Raw genomic sequence first — 18823 nt, 5'->3', positions numbered from 1 at the left:
TTGAAAGGCAATGCTACCAAATACTAATTGACTGTATGTAAACTTCTGACCCACTGGGAATGTGATGAAAGAAATAAAAGCTGAAATAAATCATTCTCTACTATTATTCTGACATTTCACATTCTTAAAATAAAGTGGTGATCCTAAGACAGGGAATTTTTACTAGGATTAAACGTCAGGAATTGTGAAAAACTGAGTTTAAATGTATTTGGCTAAGGTGTATGTAAACTTCCAACTTCAACTGTTATATATATATATATATATATATATGAGCCATATATTCCATACTCTGACATTGCTCGTTCTAATATTTCTTAATTCCTTTTTATTTTGGGGATTTGTGTGTACTGTCAGGTATTACTGCACTGTTGGAGCTTGGAACATAATTATTTCTCTACACCCACGATAACATTTGCAAGATATGTGTACATGAGCAATTCAATTTCATCTGGCTAGTGCCCAGATTTCATTTGGCCAGGCAGCAGGCAACAACAGGAACTTGGGTAGAGCCTAGATGCATTTGATTAGAATAACATCAGCTGCTGTATTCAGGAAGCTTCTCCTCGGACCCATCCGATCCCAGATCCAACCACAGCGGTCCATCTCTATCTGACTACCACGCGGCTGATTGGCTGCTGCGAAACACTGTTTTAATTGCATGTTTTAAAAAGGATCAGGGATGAAGAAGAGATAAGCTCGACATTTTTTAAAGGCATTGATTCATGTTTTTTTGTATACCTTCCCATATCTTGATACTAACATTCTTATCAAGGCTGGAGCCTGTTAATCCCCTTCGCAAACAGGAGAAAATGGATCTCTGCATGAATGATTAATGAATAAATCAGCGAATGCAAATGTTGGTTAGCGTCCGTTTTCCACACAATAATTACATTATATCAGATTTATGGATGTTTAAATGAACTTTGTTCCAATTGACCCCCCATAATTCATTCTAATTAAGTACCAAGACTACAAAAAAATCTTTGCTCATTAGTTTCTCAAATAGGCAGTTAGTATTTAAATTAATTATTAAATCAACAGATTTCAATACAGCTACCCAGAGAGAGAGAAGGTGCATGGCAAAGTGCTACAGTATCGTTAGTTCAGCTGTGGAAAATGGGAGGAAGATTTAATGGTTTGTAACATGATTGGAAGGAATCAACAGCTTGTAGATTTGGTCAAATCATTTTTTGAACCTTGCAATGGAGGACATTCCATGCCGATGACTGCCATGCATATTTTACACAGTTTTCACACACAACACGGTTCACAATGTGTCAATACCACACAACACAAATTTGTTTTGTCTTGTTTTTTTTTAACCCTTTCCTCTCTCTCACTCTGAATTTGACTGTCTACAGTTGCTCAATTTGTACTTGGTTATTTGCCTTGCTCGCCCTTTCTCCTCTCCCTGTTGCGCTTATATACACAGTATACTGTAGTGCTTATTGTTGAGTGAATATCAGTATCTTCAGCTGTTTGATTATGACTTTGGTTGATTCTATCGCTGTCTCTCATCGATTTCCTTTATACATAAAGTCAACAGTTTCATGTTGAGTTAAACCATGCTGTACTGAACCAACATAAAACAATCCAGCACCTACTGTATATGTACCTGTATTAGACAACTATAAACACTGGATGGAAATGGGATTGTAGAGGAAGCGGAACTGATGTCAAAGTGGGTTTCGCTTTCCATCGTCATGTGTCAAACTGTTTTTATTGCCGCACACAGCAAACAGTATTGTACCTTGGCTTCTGTCCCGATCCTTCCGAGGATGATGGGGTTCCATTTTGTTCCACTGTGTTCTCCTCCAGCCCACATGAATCCCTGAAGGACAACCTAGGTTTTTACTAAGCGCATTTCAACAAAGTCACTGTCTATCTTGACAGATAAATAAATGAAGTAATTTTAAATATCAACTGCAAAATTTATATCAGAGATGTAAAAAATATAAAACCAGAGAATGCATATATCACATTCTAGGGCCAGGCAAATTTAGCGTGTCCCGGGACCATCTTCAAGTTGATCTGAAGGTTGTCGATCTCCGAGGTCCTTTTGCTGCGCATCGTGGCTCGCAGGGACTTCTTGTGACAGGCCTCCTGTTTTTTATGCTTCTGCATCTGCTTCCGTGTTGGTTTCTGTGTCAGTGACTGCAGCTGGGGCTCTGTTGAGAGCTGATCCTGAGGTGTGTTAGTGTTGACTGAGGAGCTGGGGGGGTTGGTGCCGCCATGGCAATCTCTGGGGTAGTGTCTGAAGCACTCGAAGGCGTCGCTGCACTTCTCACAGGTGCTGCTACAACCTCTGTACCCGGCGAGGGCTTGGTTGGCAGATGAGTTGGTGGAACAGGACTGGTTGTGTCCTGGTGGTCTGCGGAGCGACCGGAGGCTAACCTGGACCACAGAGCCGGAGCGGCACTTCCCCACAGCGCCTTGGGAGCAGGAGCACAGGCAGCCCTTCAGACAGGCCCTGCGAAAGCTCACCAGGTCCCGGTACATCACCCTGCGGAAGTTGGGCCTGAGCAGCAGGTAGATGATGGGGTTGTATATGGTGGAGGACTTGGCAAACATTGCGAGTATGGCGAACGCCAATGGTGGGATGTTCTCCATGTGTCCAAACGCTGCCCACATCGACACCACGGCATAAGGGCTCCACGCTGTGAAGAAACCGATACAGACTGCAACACTCAGCTGGAGGAGAAAAATAAACAATAGGACAGAAAAGGGGGGAAGGAAAGAGTGAGAGAGAGAGAGAGAGCAAATGTTATTTAACAGTTTAACAAGATCTATTGGCAGATAGCGTTTTAGTGCACTCAGCACTCCATTCACAACTGATTGACTCCCGAGGATTGAATGATTGAAGTAGGCCATTGAGATTCTTTTAAGGTTAGGTTAAGGTTTAAGGTTAGAGCGAGGGACATTAGGGCCTGTCTGACTGCCACTGATTGGATTTAGAGAGTAAAAAGGTATAGGTGAAGCATTCTCGTATGGATCATGAGCCAAACTTATAGCAAGGAAGGCTGTGGCTGGCTGATGATGCCCACTAAGCTGAGGGTGCAGCAAGCACCCGACTCCACACCCATCATAATGTATTCCTGTATAACTAGCCAAATCCCTCTGATGAGAACCTCCCATCACTAGGGGATTTATTGAGGTTACTTCCAATCTCAGGGAGAGATGGAGCTGAGCTTTAATTCTGACCCCTATGCCCTCTCTTTTCAATATGGCGGATGACATTGGAATCACGCCTCAGAGAAGAGTCCCCAACCAGAGTGGGTTTCCTGATAATAAGATTTGCATCAATCTCAGGTATGAGTGGGGGAGGGGGGACCATCACCCCTGGAGCGGGGCTGTTAGCAGGAAGAGATGTGTGTTGCATTGCGTTCACGCTCATACTGTACTGTACATGACTGGGAGAGGATGAGTGCTTTAATATAGCCCCTATGGGGTTGAATATACAGGGACAGTAATAAAGGAGAGAGAGTGAAAGAGAGAGGGAACAAGGATGGAGGAAAGAGAGAGACCGGAAGAGAGAGCAAAAGGGAGGACTACATAAAGCAAAGAAATGGAGACGGGTATTTACTAATCCTAATCCATTTCCTGCACTGATCTTGCCTGACGACTCAAACTGAATTCTTCCCGCTGATCTATGTTCGCTATATACTTCAGTATGAGACTGCCATCGTTGAACCGTTTGTGGTGATGTTAAAATGACGGTTGTTGTACAAAACAAAGTCATCAGCGATTGGATGATCTCTAACCAATCAGAGTATCAAAGCCAATGATGAATTTTCAAAATGCCATTTAACCTATGTGTGTTCTGGCTCTGGCCCAACCCATAGGTTTCTGGGACCAGTAAATGTGGTTGCGTTCTAGAACTCGTCGGGGAAGTACTCAAATCCAGACTCATTGCGGAGAAGAAACTAATGTCCGTGGGCGGGGCGTAGCGTTTGGCCGGAGCAAGGAGTTTGGGTAGCCAGGCAAGCTCTGAGCTTCCTGTTCATGACATTAAACTATACAAACCCCCTATTATGTGAAGTGGCCTTAGTAGTGACCATACAATACACAATTGAATTTGTAATTAACGAATCAACCAATCAAATACAGTACCAGTCAAAAGTTTGGACACACCTACTCATTCCAGGGTTTTTCTTTATTTTTACTAATTTATACAGTATATTGTTGAATAATAGTGAAGACATTAAAACTATGAAATAACACATATGGAATCATGTAGTAACCAAAAAAGTGTTAAACAAATCAAAATATATTTTATATTTGAGATTCTTCATAGGAACCACCCTTTTTGCCTTGATGACAGCTTTGCACACTCTCGGCATTCTCTCAACCGGCCTTATGAGGTAGTCACCTGGAATGCATTACAATGAACTGGTGTGCCTTGTTAAAAGTACATTTTTGACTCACCACCTGGATTTGGTCTTATGTAGCAAAATGTCAAATGGTGTTTTTTACATTGGATAAAAGTAGAGACTCAGAGCTACAAAATGGTATATCATACACTGCATTTGAGGAACAATGGGAAAGTCATTCTGCTTTGAAAGTTGATCAACTTGTAAACTCACTTTTGAGAAAATCGCCTTTGAATGTTTTGGTATCTAGTGAAGAGCTCTGCTTTGTTTACACCCGTTCAGCATCGTTCACACCCTCTTAAGTGTTAGCCCCACCCATCTCATTTCACTCTCTGAGTGCACACTTGACGCTCTGGCCAATGATTTGTTTACCCCTGGATAACATGAAAACAGCCTAACCAGCTTTGCTGGCAACAATTTCATTACAATTTTTTGCAGACGTTTACTGACACCGGCCATATTCAACAGGTGTTCTACACACATCACTTAACGTTGGCTAACGAGCCAGCCAGCTAACGTTAGCTAGTTATACAACAATGAGCAAAGTGCCAACACTGCCTAACATTAGACTAACTAGAAAAGCAAACAGCTCTGCGAAAGGAATAATAACGTCCGCTAGGGAGCCAGCTAATGTTAGCTAGCTAACAGTACATTTTAGCTTAAGACATATAGCTAGCTAGTTAAACAATGAACCTAGCTAGGTAAATAACGTTTAAGATCACCCCCGACATGTAACGTTCGCTAACGAGCCAGCCAGCTAACATTAGCTAGTTAAACAACAATAAACAAAGTGCCAACAATGCTTAACATTAGGCTCTAACTAGAAAAGCAAACTGCTCTAGGAAACTAATAATAACGTCCGCTAGAGAGCCAGCTAACCTTAGCTAGCTAGCTAACAGTACACTTTAGCTTAAGACATATAGCTAGCTAGCTAGGTAAACAATTTTTAAAATCACACACATCACGTAACGTTAGCTAACGAGCCAGCCAGCTAATGTTAGCTAGTTAAACAACAATGAACAAAGTGGTAACAATGCCACTGTGCTGGGAGCTAACCAACCAGGTCCAATGTTAGCTAACATTAGGCTCTAACTATAAAAGCAAACAACTCTGGGAAACAAATAATGTCAGCTAAGGAGCCAGCCAGCTAACATTACCTATCTCGGTAACAGTACACATTAGAAATGTGTAATATCTGAAAATGTAGCTAGCTAATGATAGTCTATCTTACCTGTATACATCATCATGCATGAGGTACGCGTCTCCCTGGCAGGAATGCCATACCACGGTTGCCCTTAGTTTGAAGATGTAATCTGGAGACAGGTGTTTTCTCCATCTCTTTAGCTATCATACTCTAATTCCACTGATTTCAAAACTTGATCCTCCAGAAAATGGAGAGCAGCAACACTTATGCAGCTCCACTACAGAATACATTTTTTAAAAAGCCACGTTCGACAGGATTACCAACACAGACTGACGAGCTCAAATAGGCAGATACCTTCAATATGGCAGACCAATCCGAACCTCTCTCCCGGCATGTCCAGCACACTCATTATCTCAGCCAATCATGGCTAGTGGGAAGGTTAATATAATTTTTCTGTGGCTTAACCAACAAGGCTTGTAATTGAACAATTTTATTCGTATTTACAGATGGCATACAAGTTTGTTATTAAGGCACATGAAAGTTCACATGGTCGAGAAGACATTTCTGCCAAAAAACACATTTTTATATAAAAACATTTTTTTTTTTTACATTGAAACGGCCCTCCTGTGAAGTCGTGACTTGCGACATACGCCTAGTTTACTGAATCCTTCTTAATGAGTTTGAGCCAATCAATTGTGCTGTGACAAGGTTGGTAAAAGACTAAGTCCATATTATGGCAAGAACAGCTCAAATAAGCAAAGAAAAACTAGTCTGTCACTACTTTAAGACATGAAGGTCCGTCAATCCGTAAAATTTCAAGAACTTTGAACGTTTCTTCAAGTGCAGTCGCAAAAACCATCAAGAGCTAATGTTGAAACTGGCTCTCATGAGGACCACCACAGGAAACTAAGACCCAGAGTTACCTCTGTTGCAAAGGATAAGTTCATTAGAGTTACCAGCTTCAGAATTTGCAGCCCAAATAAATGCTTATAGTTCAAGTAACAGACACATCTCAACATCAACTATTTAGAGGAGACTGCGTGAATCAGTCCTCCATGGTCGAATTGCTGCAAAGAAACCACTACTAAAGGACACCAATGAGAAGAAGAGACTTGCTTGGGGCAAGAAACACAAGCAAAGCACATTAGACTGGTGGAAATCCAAATTTGTGAGAGTAGGGGAACGGATGATCTCCGCATGTGTGGTTCCCACCGTGGAGGTGTGATTATGTGGGGGTGCTTTGCTGGTGACACTGTCAGTGATTTATTTAGAATTCAAGGCATACTTAACCAGCATGGCTACCCCAGCATTCTGCAGCGATACGTCATCCCATCTGGTTTGTGCGTAGTGGGACTATAATTTGTTTTTCAACAGGACAATGACCCAACACCCCTCCAGGCTGTGTAAGGGCTATTTGACCAAGAAGGCTATTTGACAAAGAAGGCCTCCACAAACACCGGCCCTCAAACCAATTGAGATGTTTTGGGATGAGTCGGACCGCAGAGTGAAGGAAAAGCAGCCAACAAGTGCTCAGCATATGTGGGAACTCCTTCAAGACTGTTGGAAAAGCATTCCAGGTGAAGCTGGTTGAGAGAATGTCAACTGGGCAAAGCTGTCAACAAGGCAAAGGGTGGCTACTTCAAAGAATCTAAAATCAAAAATATATTTTGATTGATTTGTTGAACACTTTTTTTGGTTACTACATGATTCCATATGTGTTATTTCATTGTTTTGTCACTGTTATTCTACAATATAGTCAATATAAAGAAAAACCCTTGAATGAGTAGGTGTGTCCAAACTTTTGAATATTACTGTATATTTATCCCTTTTTAAAATCAACAGTTGTCAGAACATGTTTTACGGTACAGTTCCCGTTAGACTCTGTTCAGTGCTCACCTTCACAATAACAGCCTGGATGTTGCTCATTTTGGCCGGCCTGGCCTCGTGATGTTCCATGGCCTTACGAGAGGCTCGAACCGTCATCAGGATGCCCGTGTAGGATGCTGTGATGATGCAGCAGGGCACGATGTAGCACAAGATAAAGAGCGCCATTGTGTAGGAGCGGGCCACGGGGTGCAGGTTGGACAGGCGCCAGTCGATGCAGCAGGCTGTGCCATATGGCTCTGGACCGTATTCACCCCAGTGGGCCAGAGGGGAGAAGGCGAACACCAGGGCCCAGACCCACGCACAGGCTATCAGCAGACGGCCATGCCCCGGGTTGAATCGGTTACCTGAATGGACGGATGGATGGGTGGAGAGAAGGATGGGGGATGCATGGGGAGATGGATGCATGGGGAGATGGATAAGGAGACGGATGGATAGATGGATGATAGGGGGATGGATGGATGGATGGATGGATGGATGGATGGATGGATGGATGGATGGATGGATGGAAGGGGAGGTGAGAGATGGATGGATTGATGGATAGTGGATGGATGGGGAGATAGTCCGTTTAATAAGATAGCATGGTCATCATTAGAGATTCTGATAAGCACAGGTGGGGATTTCTAAAACTGGAAATGTCATAGGGGAATATTATGACAGGTACACATTTTTCGGAACTGTTTTGAATGCTCCCAGAGTGATTTTCTCAATTTCCAGCCCTGAGTATGTTATGGTGCACATACTAATTACATGGATAACTGATCCATTATGTACTAGACCACATTTAAAAAGAACAGCAATGAGAGAATACATTACTAACTAATTTGTTTAAATTGGTAGAGCATGCCTCAGCTGGATGGCACAATTTTTGCCAACATCACAAGCCATACTAATTGAGTGTTGGCTAGTCAGTTGCAAGTTGACTTGTCAGCCATCAAAGCAGTGGCTGATGTTTGTTCGGTCACTGAGGAATTATCTAGTTCTTTTGATTATCTAGTTCCTTTGAACTTTAGATTTTTGCCCCATCAATAAATCAACAGTCAACTACTTAGTGTCGACTTTTACTAATCCACTGTCAATTCCATGGTAAGACTAGGGCCAGGCTCTTTGATGACTTACCGTAGAGAGGATAACATACTTTCACAAAACACACCATGCTCAACAGGGTGAGAGTGGTCAGACTGCAGATCCCAAACAACACGCTGCAGAACGCGTAGATCAAACACACCGTTTTCCCAAAAAGCCACCTGAGGGAGAGGGGGAGGAACAGAAAGAGAGGGAACGAGAGCGAGAGCGGGAGGGGTCAGAAAGGCCGTAGACGGAGAGAGAGAATTAGAGGGATAAATAGAGAGGGAGAGAGAAATACCGAAAGAAAGAGAGTGAGAACACACTGACCATTCAATGTACAGTATAAAGCAGGACCTGTCACCACACGACCAAACTAGAAAGGTAATTGAACCATGACAATTGGAGAGGATAGTTTTTAATCCAAACCCAACTCTACTAATCTGCATTTACACAGTGTGGTGGCATAAGGCCAACGTTAGACATCAAAACCTTTAGTCAAAACACTGCAGTTTCCTGCACTGTAAAAAATAAAAATAAATCCTTTTGGTTTTTACATGAACTTAATGTACCTTTATTTACAGTAATGTACAGGCAATTGGCTGGCAGTAAATTACCGTAACAAACCTACAGGATTTTTTTGACAGTGTGTCTGTGAAGTATAGGAGCCAATCACATGTGAGGTGAAGCATTTCCTCTCCTCTCCAATGGGCTGTTACTGTAGCTTGGGGAGTCTGTATGGGGTCTTTCATACTATCCTGCTGAACCGAACTGCACTGTTCTGGCCTGGAAATGTCCTTTTCACATAATCCTTTCCAGGAGGATCCAGTGGATGAGTAACCAGGTCAGACAGCACAGTACAGCTGGGCTTGGCACTGTAAAATAGTATACAGTGCCAGACCTGGGCACTCCCTTATTTCACTAATTATTTGATGGTTTGTACAGTTCCTGTGGTAGATATTTGCTAGGCTTGGCTCTGTGGTGTAAACATGGGTGTACAGTACTTGTGGTAGATGCTGGAGGTGATGGCCATGGGGTAGAGGGACAGGGTCAGACCCATGTCGCTGATGGCCAGGTTGATAATGAAAATCTCAGCTGGTTTGAGCAGGCGCTTCTTCTTATAGGAGACGTAGAGCAGTGTGCTGTTGCCAAACAGAGAGCACACACCTGCAGACCAGAGAGAGAGACAGAGACACCACTCAGTACTCTGCTGTGATAATTACCACAGAGACAGACACACCTCAGGACAACAACTGGAGGGGTATATAAATATGCAGAAATATAAACACAACAACGGGCACGGCTGTACTGTCGAATGGCCGTGTTCTGTTGGGTATGTCCGTTCTAGTAATTCTACGTCTATGCCTGTAATCAGCATAGTTAAAGAACATGTTTGAAATAAATGACGTCCCAATGGGGCTGTGTCCCAAAGGAATATTAAGGGCAGTGTTCAGAGTCAATGAATATGGTATATTATTTCCCCAGACCTTTCCTATCAATGGAGAGTAATTACACATTGATTTAACTAATGAACAAGGACACTCCATAAATCTACACTGAACAAAAATATAAATTCAACATGCAACAATTTCAAAGATAATACTGTTCATATAAGGAAAATTGATTAGGCCCTAATCTATGGATTTCACATAACTGGGAATATAGATATGCATCTGATGGTCACAGATACCTTTAAAAAAAAAGGTAGTGTCGTGGATCAGAAAACTAGTCAGTATCTGGTGTGACCAGCATTTGCCTCATGCAGCGCGACATTTCCTTTGCATATAATATATTTAACTCATTGATCAGGCTGTTGATTGTGGCCTGTGGAATGTTGTCCCACTGCTCTTCAATGGCTGTGCCAAGTTGCTGGAAATTGTGTTTGTTGTCCATAGCTCATGCATGCCCATACCATAACCCCATGGGGCACTCTGTTTCCCGATGTTGACAACAGCAAACCGCTTGCCCACGCGACACCAAACACGTTGTCTGCCATCTGCCCAGTACAGTTGAAACTGGGATTCATCCGTAAAGAGCACACTTCTCCAACATGCCAGTGGCCGTCGAAGGTGAGTATTTGCCCAATGAAATTGGTTACGATGCTGAACTGCAGTCAGGTCAAGACCCTGGTGTGGATGACGAGCACGCAGATGAGCTTCCCCGAGACGGTTTCTGACAGTTTGTGCAGAAATTATCAGTTGTGCAAACTAGAGGTCGACCAATTAATCGGAATGGCCGATTAATTAGGGCCGATTTCAAGTTTTGATAACAATCGGAAATTGGTATTTTTGGATGCCGATTTGGCCGATTTTCATTTTTTTTCCATTTTTTTTTACATTTATTTTTACACCTTTATTTAACTAGGCAAGTCAGTTAAGAACACATTGTTATTTTCAATGACGGCCTAGGAATGGTGGGTTAACTGCCTTGTTCAGGGGCAGAACGACAGATTCTTACCTTGTCAGCTCGGGGATTCAATCTTGCAACCTTACGGTTAACTAGTCCAATGCTCTAACCACCTGCTTTACATTGCACTCCACGAGGAGCCTGCCTGTTATGCGAATGCAGTAAGAAGCCAATGTAAGTTGCTAGCTAGCATTAAACTTATCTTATAAAAAACAATGAATCAATCATAATCACTAGTTAACTACACATGGTTGATGATATTACTAGTTTATCTAGCCTGTCCTGCGTTGCATATAATCACTTAGGTACACGTTGCTCCAACGTGTACCTAACCATAAACATCAATGCCTTTCTTAAAATCAATACACAAGTATATATTTTTAAACCTGCATATTTAGTTAATATTGCCTGCTAACATTAATTTCTTTTAACTAGGGAAAATGTGTCACTTCTCTTGCAACAGAGTCAGGGTATATGCAGCCGTTTGGGCCGCCTGGCTCGTTGCGAACTGTGAAGACTATTTCTTCCTAACAAAGACAGCCGACTCCGCCAAACGGGGAATGATTTAACAAAAGCGCATTTGCGAAAAAAGCACCATCGTTGCACGGATGTACCTAGATAAAATACGGAACGGTTCCGTATTTCACTGAAAGAATAAACGTGATAGTTTCCGGATTTGACCATATTAATGACCTAAGGCTCGTATTTCTGTGTGTTATTATGTTATAATTAAGTCTATGATTTGATAGAGCAGTCTGACTGAGCGATGGTAGGCACCAGCAGGCTCGTAAGCATTAATTCAAACAGCACTTTCATTTTGCAAGCAGCTCTTCGCAATGCTTCAAGCATTGCGCTGTTTATGACTTCAAGCCTATCAACTCTCGATATTAGGCTGGTGTAACAGATGTGACATGGCTAGCTAGTTAGCCGGGTGCGCGCTAATAGCGTTTCAAACGTCACTCGCACTGAGACTTGGAGTAGTTTTTCCCCTTGCTCTACATGGGTAACGCTGCTTCGAGGGTGGCTGTTGTCGATGTGTTCCTGGTTCGAGCTCAGGTAGGAGCGAGGAGAGGGACGAAAGCTATACTGTTACACTGGCAATACTAAAGTGCCTATAAGAACATCCAATAGTCAAAGGTATATGAAATACAAATTGTATAGAGAGAAATAGTCCTATAATTCCTATAATAACTACAACCTAAAACTTCTTACCTGGGAATATTGAAGACTCATGTTAAAAGGAACCACCAGCTTTCATATGTTCTCATGTTCTGAGCAAGGAACTTAAACATTAGCTTTCTTACATGGCACATATTACACTTTTACTTTCTTCTCCAACACTTTGTTTTTGCATTATTTAAACCAAATTGAACATGTTTCATTATTTATTTTAGGCTAAATTGATTTTATTGATGTATTATATTAACTTAAAATAAGTGTTCATTCAGTATAGTTGTAATTGTCATTATTACAAATAAATAAATAAATAAAAGAAATCGGCCGATTAATCGGTATCAGGGTTTTTGGTCCTCCAATAATCGGTATCGGCATTGAAAAATCATAATCGGTTGACCTCTAGTGCAAACCCACCCATCAGCTGTCCGGGTGGCATGTCTCAGACGATCACGCAGGTGAAGAAACCGGATGTGAAGTTCCTGGGCTGGCGTGGTTTCACGTGAGCTACGGTTATGAAGCTGGCTGGACGTAGTGCCAAATTCTCTAAAACAACGTTGGAGCCGGCTTATGGTAGAGAAATTAACATTAAATTATCTTGCAACAGCTCTGGTGGGCATTCCTGCAGTCAGCATTCCAATTGCACGCTCCCTCAAAACTTGAGACATCTGTGGTATTGTGTTGTGTGACAAAACTCAATTTTAAAGTGGCCTTTTATGTCCCCAGCAAAAGGTGCACCTGTGTAATGATCATGCTGTTTAATCAGCTTCTTGATATGCCACATCTGTCAGGTGGATAGTTTATGTTGGCAAAGGAGAAATGCTCACTAACAGGGATGTAAACAAATTTTTGCACAGAATATGAGAGAATTCTGTGCGTGTGGAACATTTCTGGGATCTTTTATTTCAGCTCAATAAACAAGGGACCAACACCTTACATGTTGCATTTATATTTTTGTTAAGTATAGAAGTACAAAGAAAGTTTGCAATATTTTCTTTGTTTAGGAGTGCAAGGGTGAATTTAGTTATTGTACACGCGCACTTAACAGAGCACATGTGTCCCAAACGGAAATATGCGAATACATGCTAGAACATGCTCTTGCTAGCTCACGCAAACACGAATTTCCAAGACTGTGTCCTTCTACTAAAACTGATATTTCTTATTCATTTTTGAAGTTACAAGCCTGAAACCTTGAACATAGACTGCTGACACCCTGTGGAAGCCATAGGAATTGCATCCAGGGAGCTTTGTCTTTGGATTTTCTCCTACCATATCTATTGTGTTATATTCTCCTACATTATTTGAACATTTATACAAACTTCAAAGGGTTTTCTATATGCATATCCTGACTTCAGGGCCTGAGCTACAGGCAGTTTACTTTGGGCACGTCATTCAAGCAGGAAGAGGAGAAAAAAGGGGTCTTGCCCTAAAATTAAGAAGGAATATCCTAGTAACGTGTTACGACGTTAGAAGCTAAATTCAGTTTTCATCAAAATAACTATTATTGTAAGCTATGACATGACATAATAAAGGAATTTGAATATGTCTCAAGATTAAAGATAATTTGCCCTTAAACTCGTCAGATCAATTTCCACCAATGGACGTCAATTTAACTCATTTGACTGCTATGGTTAAGCAATAAGGCACCAGGGGGTGTGGTATATGGCTAATATACCACGGCAAAGGGCTGTTCTTAAGCATGACCCAAAGTGCAGTGCCTGGATACAACCAATATACCACAAACCCCAGGGGTGTCTTATTGCTATTATAAACTGGTTACCAATGTAATTAAAACAGCAAAAATACGTTTTGTCATACCCCTGGTAAAGAGTCTGAAACTTTCAGCCAAATCGGCATTCAGGGCTCGAACCCAGTTTATAATTATGCAATAAGGCGTTGCGTCGTGCATAAGAACAGCCCTTAGCCATGGTATATTGGCCATATATCACAAACCCCCGAGCTGCCTCATTGCTATTATAAACAGGTTACCAACGTAATTACAGGAGTAGTAAAAATAAATGTTTTGTCATACCAGCGGTCAGCCAATCAGCATTCAGGGCTCGAACCACCCAGTTTATATTTGTACATAAATCTCTTTTGCGCATCTGCATAACTACAGATCAATCTGACAGGAGAGTGTGAGTGATGAAAGTTGGACAGATGTTCTCGAAATTTCTGAGCAAGAAATACTTGTACCAAAAAAGCAAAAAAAAAGCAAAAATATTCTGGCAATTATTATCAAATCAAATTGTATTTGTCACATGCCCCGAATACAAATACAACAGGTGTAGACCTTACAGTGAAATGCTTACTTACAAGCCCTTAACCAACAATGCAGTTTTAAGAAAATACCTAAAAAAATACAAAAAAGTAAGAGATGAGAATAGCAAATAAGAGCAGAAGTAAATAACAATAGTGGCGCTATATACAGGGGGTACCGGTACAGAGTCAATGTGCGGGGCACCAGTGTCGAGGTAATATATACATGTAGGTAGAGTTATTAAAGTGACTATGCATAGATAATAACAGATAGTAGCAGCATCGTAAAGGAGGGGGGCAATGCAAACAGTCTGGGTAGCCATTTGATTAGCTGTTCAGGAGTCTTATGGCTTGGGAGTAGAAGTTGTTTAGAAGCCTCTTGGACCTAGACTTGGTGCTCCGGTACCGCTTGCCGTGCGGTAGCAGAGAGAACAGTCTATGACTAGGGTGGCTGGAGTCTTTGACAATTTTTAGGGCCTTCCTCTGACACCGCCTGTTATAGAGGTCCTGGATGGCAGAAAGCTTGGCCCGGTGATGTACTACCCTCTGTAGTGCCTTGCAGTCGGAGGCCGAGCAGTTGCCATACCAGGCAGTGATGAAACCCGTCAGGATGCTCTCGATGGTGCAGCTGTAAAACCTTTTGAGGATCTGAGGACCCATGCCAAATCTTTTCAGTCTCCTGAGGGGGAATAGGTTTTGTCGTGCCCTCTTCACAACTATCTTGGTGTGCTTGGACCATGTTAGTTTGTTGGTGATGTGGATGCCAAGGAACTTGAAGCTCTGAACCTGCTCCACTACAGCCCTGTCGAGGAGAATGGGAGCGTGTTCGGTCCTCCTTTCCTGTAGTGCACAATCCTCTGCTATGTGCCAGATATTAAGACTACAACCCGTTAGAAATGGCATATTTGACAGATTGACATGTCATTTTAATAGGCATATACTACTGACTAAAATCTGGGTTTATGATTGTAATTCAACTTTGCCATGGTTTGCTTAGCAAAATGCAGGTAGCCTATAGCCCCTGATAGGCTTACATCTAATTTCAGATGGGCTACAGTAGACTAGGCAAGATGTAAACTGAACGATTTAGCAGCTTGCTTAGTTCAAATTGACAGACTGATTCAACATGAATAGCAAGGCGATGTCGAGGTAAGAAGTGCTTGTGTTTCCCAATAGCCTGCTGGAATAGGCTACTGAGGATGTGGTCGTAATTTCAATCATATTAATAATGTGTATATTAACTGAATATGCTTGTCAACAACAGCCAGTGTTTATTTTATTTACCTGTAGCCTAATCTGACTGCCTGTTACCGTAAATTGTATGCGTACTAACAATTGAATGGCAATTGCGATAGAGTTTTGATAACTTCCAATTGAACGAACTAAACATGGCCATTAATAATGGCATAATAACACAAGGCTACAACAACAATAAGCTGTTATAGGCTATTTATTAAATCTGTTTACCAGATCCCGGTAGGCTACACAAGAGGCACAAATTAATTTGCGTTGACTCCAGTGAAATCGGGATTTCAACATATTTATTGTATCAAATGGTAGCCTACAGTAGCCTACAATGGCATATACATTAATAGGCTACTTGATGGCCAACAGATGCAAATGTATCATTATCCACATCTAAGTTTCATTGAGGACTTTTCCCCGTAACAGAAGCACACAAGGGAGTTAATTTCAAATTTCCACTCACGCAGCCCCCGAGACCCAAGAACGGAGCCTCCCTAAAACACATCTGTTCTAGCGTGTTAATATGTTTTATGTGAAAAGGGTTTGAAAAAAGGTGTCTATATAATGATAATCTAAATAGCCTACCTACAACTGGTAAACAGTTGTCACAACGTGCGCTCGTGCTGCTCTGTCTCCTCTCACTCACATGACTCAGCCAGTAGTGGACTAAGCTTTTTGCTGCAGTGCTCTCTCAACACACACACACCCTCCCCAGCCCCCCACTCACTCACTCAGCACAGGGGCGCCGCCAGGGACTTTGAGCCCCATGAAAAGATATCACAAGATACCACCACAGGCCACACCAACCCTGCGCAATTGCTGTAACCACACACCTCCAGAACCCAATCGACCCATTCAAAGTTTTAAATAACTCTACCTTTGCAGGCTTACAACTCTCTTGTCGTCCAATATTTACTGTATGATATTTACTGACAGTGAGCTGTGAAAATTTAACACTGTGCAGGCATGCATGCAACATTCTGCATACAGTGCAATTCACTATTTGATGCAAGACTGATACCCTCTATTAGAAATGTGCTAAAGGCTGTCTTTTACAGTCTAAATGTAATTTGAATGGTACAATTCTTGAATGGAAAAATTCTCTTAACATTAATGAATAACTTAAAATAAAAACTTAAATATACATTAACCTCTTCAATTAAAATAAATGAACATTATCATCTATAGAATGATAGAAAAAAACGAAATAATAAAATCAGCAGCAGATTGTTGAAGTATACATACCAACTAGAATATAAGCAGCTGTAAAAGCGGAAATGGAAAATGGAAGACAACATGGAAATGAAAAGGGCTGCTGGTGGCACTGGAGGAAAGGTCAAGAGGTCACCAAATCAATAGGTTTCTTCCACTTGGGGTCTTGATTGTGCACAACAAATGTTATGGCAATCCAGCCATTACTTTGCGATATATCTTGTTCTCGGTCTGTTCTCAGTCTTGTTCTCAGCCTGTGAGCATCATGTGTGTAGTGATCCAATATCCATAGCCATACCATTTAACAGTTGTCACTGGAAATGAAATAATATAGGCCTAATTGCTCAAGCGCACACACATTCGTTCTGACTGTCTGCTCAGACTAACAGCCTCACCTGTTGTTCCTGTCAATCAGACACGCAGTGTCAACCAATGAACCAAAGATGCGTCAGGGAGGGTCGAGACAACTCACTCACAGTCACACACTTAGCAGCTGAGGAGAAAGAGGAAGGACAGCTGTGAAAACGACAGCTGGAAAATGAGTCGGAAGCACAGTAGCATTTGGATGCATTTTTATAATGTAGACAATGTTAGAGCACAGTGTAGAATTTGCCAAAACAAAATATATAATTATATAAAGCCGGTTCTATGCCCAACTTATACCGGCATATGTGATCTGTGCACCCAATTGTGAAGCTAACTGTAGCGGAGCTTCGAGAAACTAGCGGGCCTGCTAGTGATAGTGGTGGAGCCAGCACCTCCACACGTGGAGATGTATCCACTCAGTCAAGTAGGCCTACTCCGCGACCCACAGCTACGCAGTCTTCTATGGACCAGTTTATGTCAAAGTCTATGTCTGTAGCAAAACAAGGCCAAAATTGATATTGCATTGGCTAAAATGATTTCCATCCATTTTCGATCATGGAGGACAGAGGTTTTAGAAATTATAGCAATAGTCTAAATCCAATGTACACAATTCTAAGCAGAAAAACCCTTTCAAAATCACTTATTCCACAACTGTACGAGAGCACAAAGGCTTCAGTGCGGGAAAAAGTCCATAAAGCGACTGCAGTTTGCCTTACCAATGACTGCTGGACATAATTTATTTATTTATTTTATTTCACCTTTATTTAACCAGGTAGGCCAGTTGAGAACAAGTTCTCATTTACAACTGCGACTTGGCCAAGATAAAGCATAGCAGTGCGACAAGAACAACACAGAGTTACACATAAACAAACATACAGTCAATAACACAAGAGAAAAGAAAAATAGAAAGATCTTTGTACAGTGTGTGAAAATGTATAAGAGTAGGGAGGTAGGCAATAAATAGGCCATACAGGCAAAAATATTTGCAATTTAGCATTAATACTGGAGTGATATATGTGCAGATGATGATGTGCAAGTAGAGATACTGGGGTGCAAAAGAGCAAGAGGGTAAGTAATAATATGGGGATGAGGTAGTCGGGTGTGCTATTTACAGATTGGCTGTGTACAGGTACAGTGATCAGTAAGCTGCTCTGACAGCTGATGCTTAAAGTTAGAGATGGAGATAAGACTCCAGTTTCAGAGATTTTTGCAATTCGTTCCAGTCATTGGCAGCAGAGAACTGTAAGGAAAGGTGGCCAAAGTAAGTGTTGGCTTTGGGGATGAACAGTGCAATATATCTGCTGGAGCGTGTGCTACGGGTGAGTGTTGCTATGGTGACCAGTGAGCTGAGATAAGGCGGGGCTTTACCTAGCAAAGACTTATAGATAACCTGGAGCCAGTGGGTTTGGCGAAGGATATGTAGTGAGCGCCAGCCAACGAGAGCATAGAGGTCGCAGTGGTGGGTAGTATATGGGGCTTTGGTGATAAAACAGATGGCAATGTGATGGACTACATCCAGTTTGCTGAGAAGAGTGTTGGGGGCTATTTTGTAAATTACATCGGCGAAGTCGAAGATCGGTAGGATAGTTTGTTTTACGATGGTATGTTTGTTGGCATGAGTGAAGGTGGCTTTGTTGCCAAAAAGGAAGCCGATTCTAGATTTAATTTTGGATTGGAGATTCTTATTGTGAGTCTGGAA

At 41.8% G+C, this 18823-nt stretch overlaps 1 protein-coding gene and 1 long non-coding RNA gene across 2 annotated transcripts; both read right to left on the bottom strand.

Moving 5' to 3' along the window:
• Positions 1-283: 283 nt before the first annotated feature.
• LOC106599728 (opsin-5) lies at positions 284-12481 on the bottom strand. Its single transcript, XM_082973087.1, has 5 exons — positions 12460-12481; positions 9468-9630; positions 8518-8645; positions 7411-7745; positions 284-2691 (listed from the first exon to the last, which is right to left on the bottom strand). Exons 1-5 carry the CDS (start codon positions 12479-12481, stop codon positions 1984-1986), a joined length of 1356 nt encoding a protein of 451 aa, XP_082829213.1. The 3' UTR covers positions 284-1983.
• Positions 12482-14274: 1793 nt separating this feature from the next.
• LOC145877566 (uncharacterized) lies at positions 14275-16236 on the bottom strand. Its single transcript, XR_014391878.1, has 2 exons — positions 16132-16236; positions 14275-15161 (listed from the first exon to the last, which is right to left on the bottom strand). It is a non-coding gene; the product is annotated as an uncharacterized LOC145877566 (long non-coding RNA).
• Positions 16237-18823: the final 2587 nt, after the last annotated feature.

Source organism: Salmo salar, chromosome 03, assembly GCF_965601325.2.
Source record: "Salmo salar chromosome 03, fSalSal1, whole genome shotgun sequence".
NCBI lineage: Eukaryota > Metazoa > Chordata > Actinopteri > Salmoniformes > Salmonidae > Salmo > Salmo salar.
Note: the sequence above shows the minus strand (reverse complement) of the source record. Positions and strands in the feature narration are given on the sequence as shown.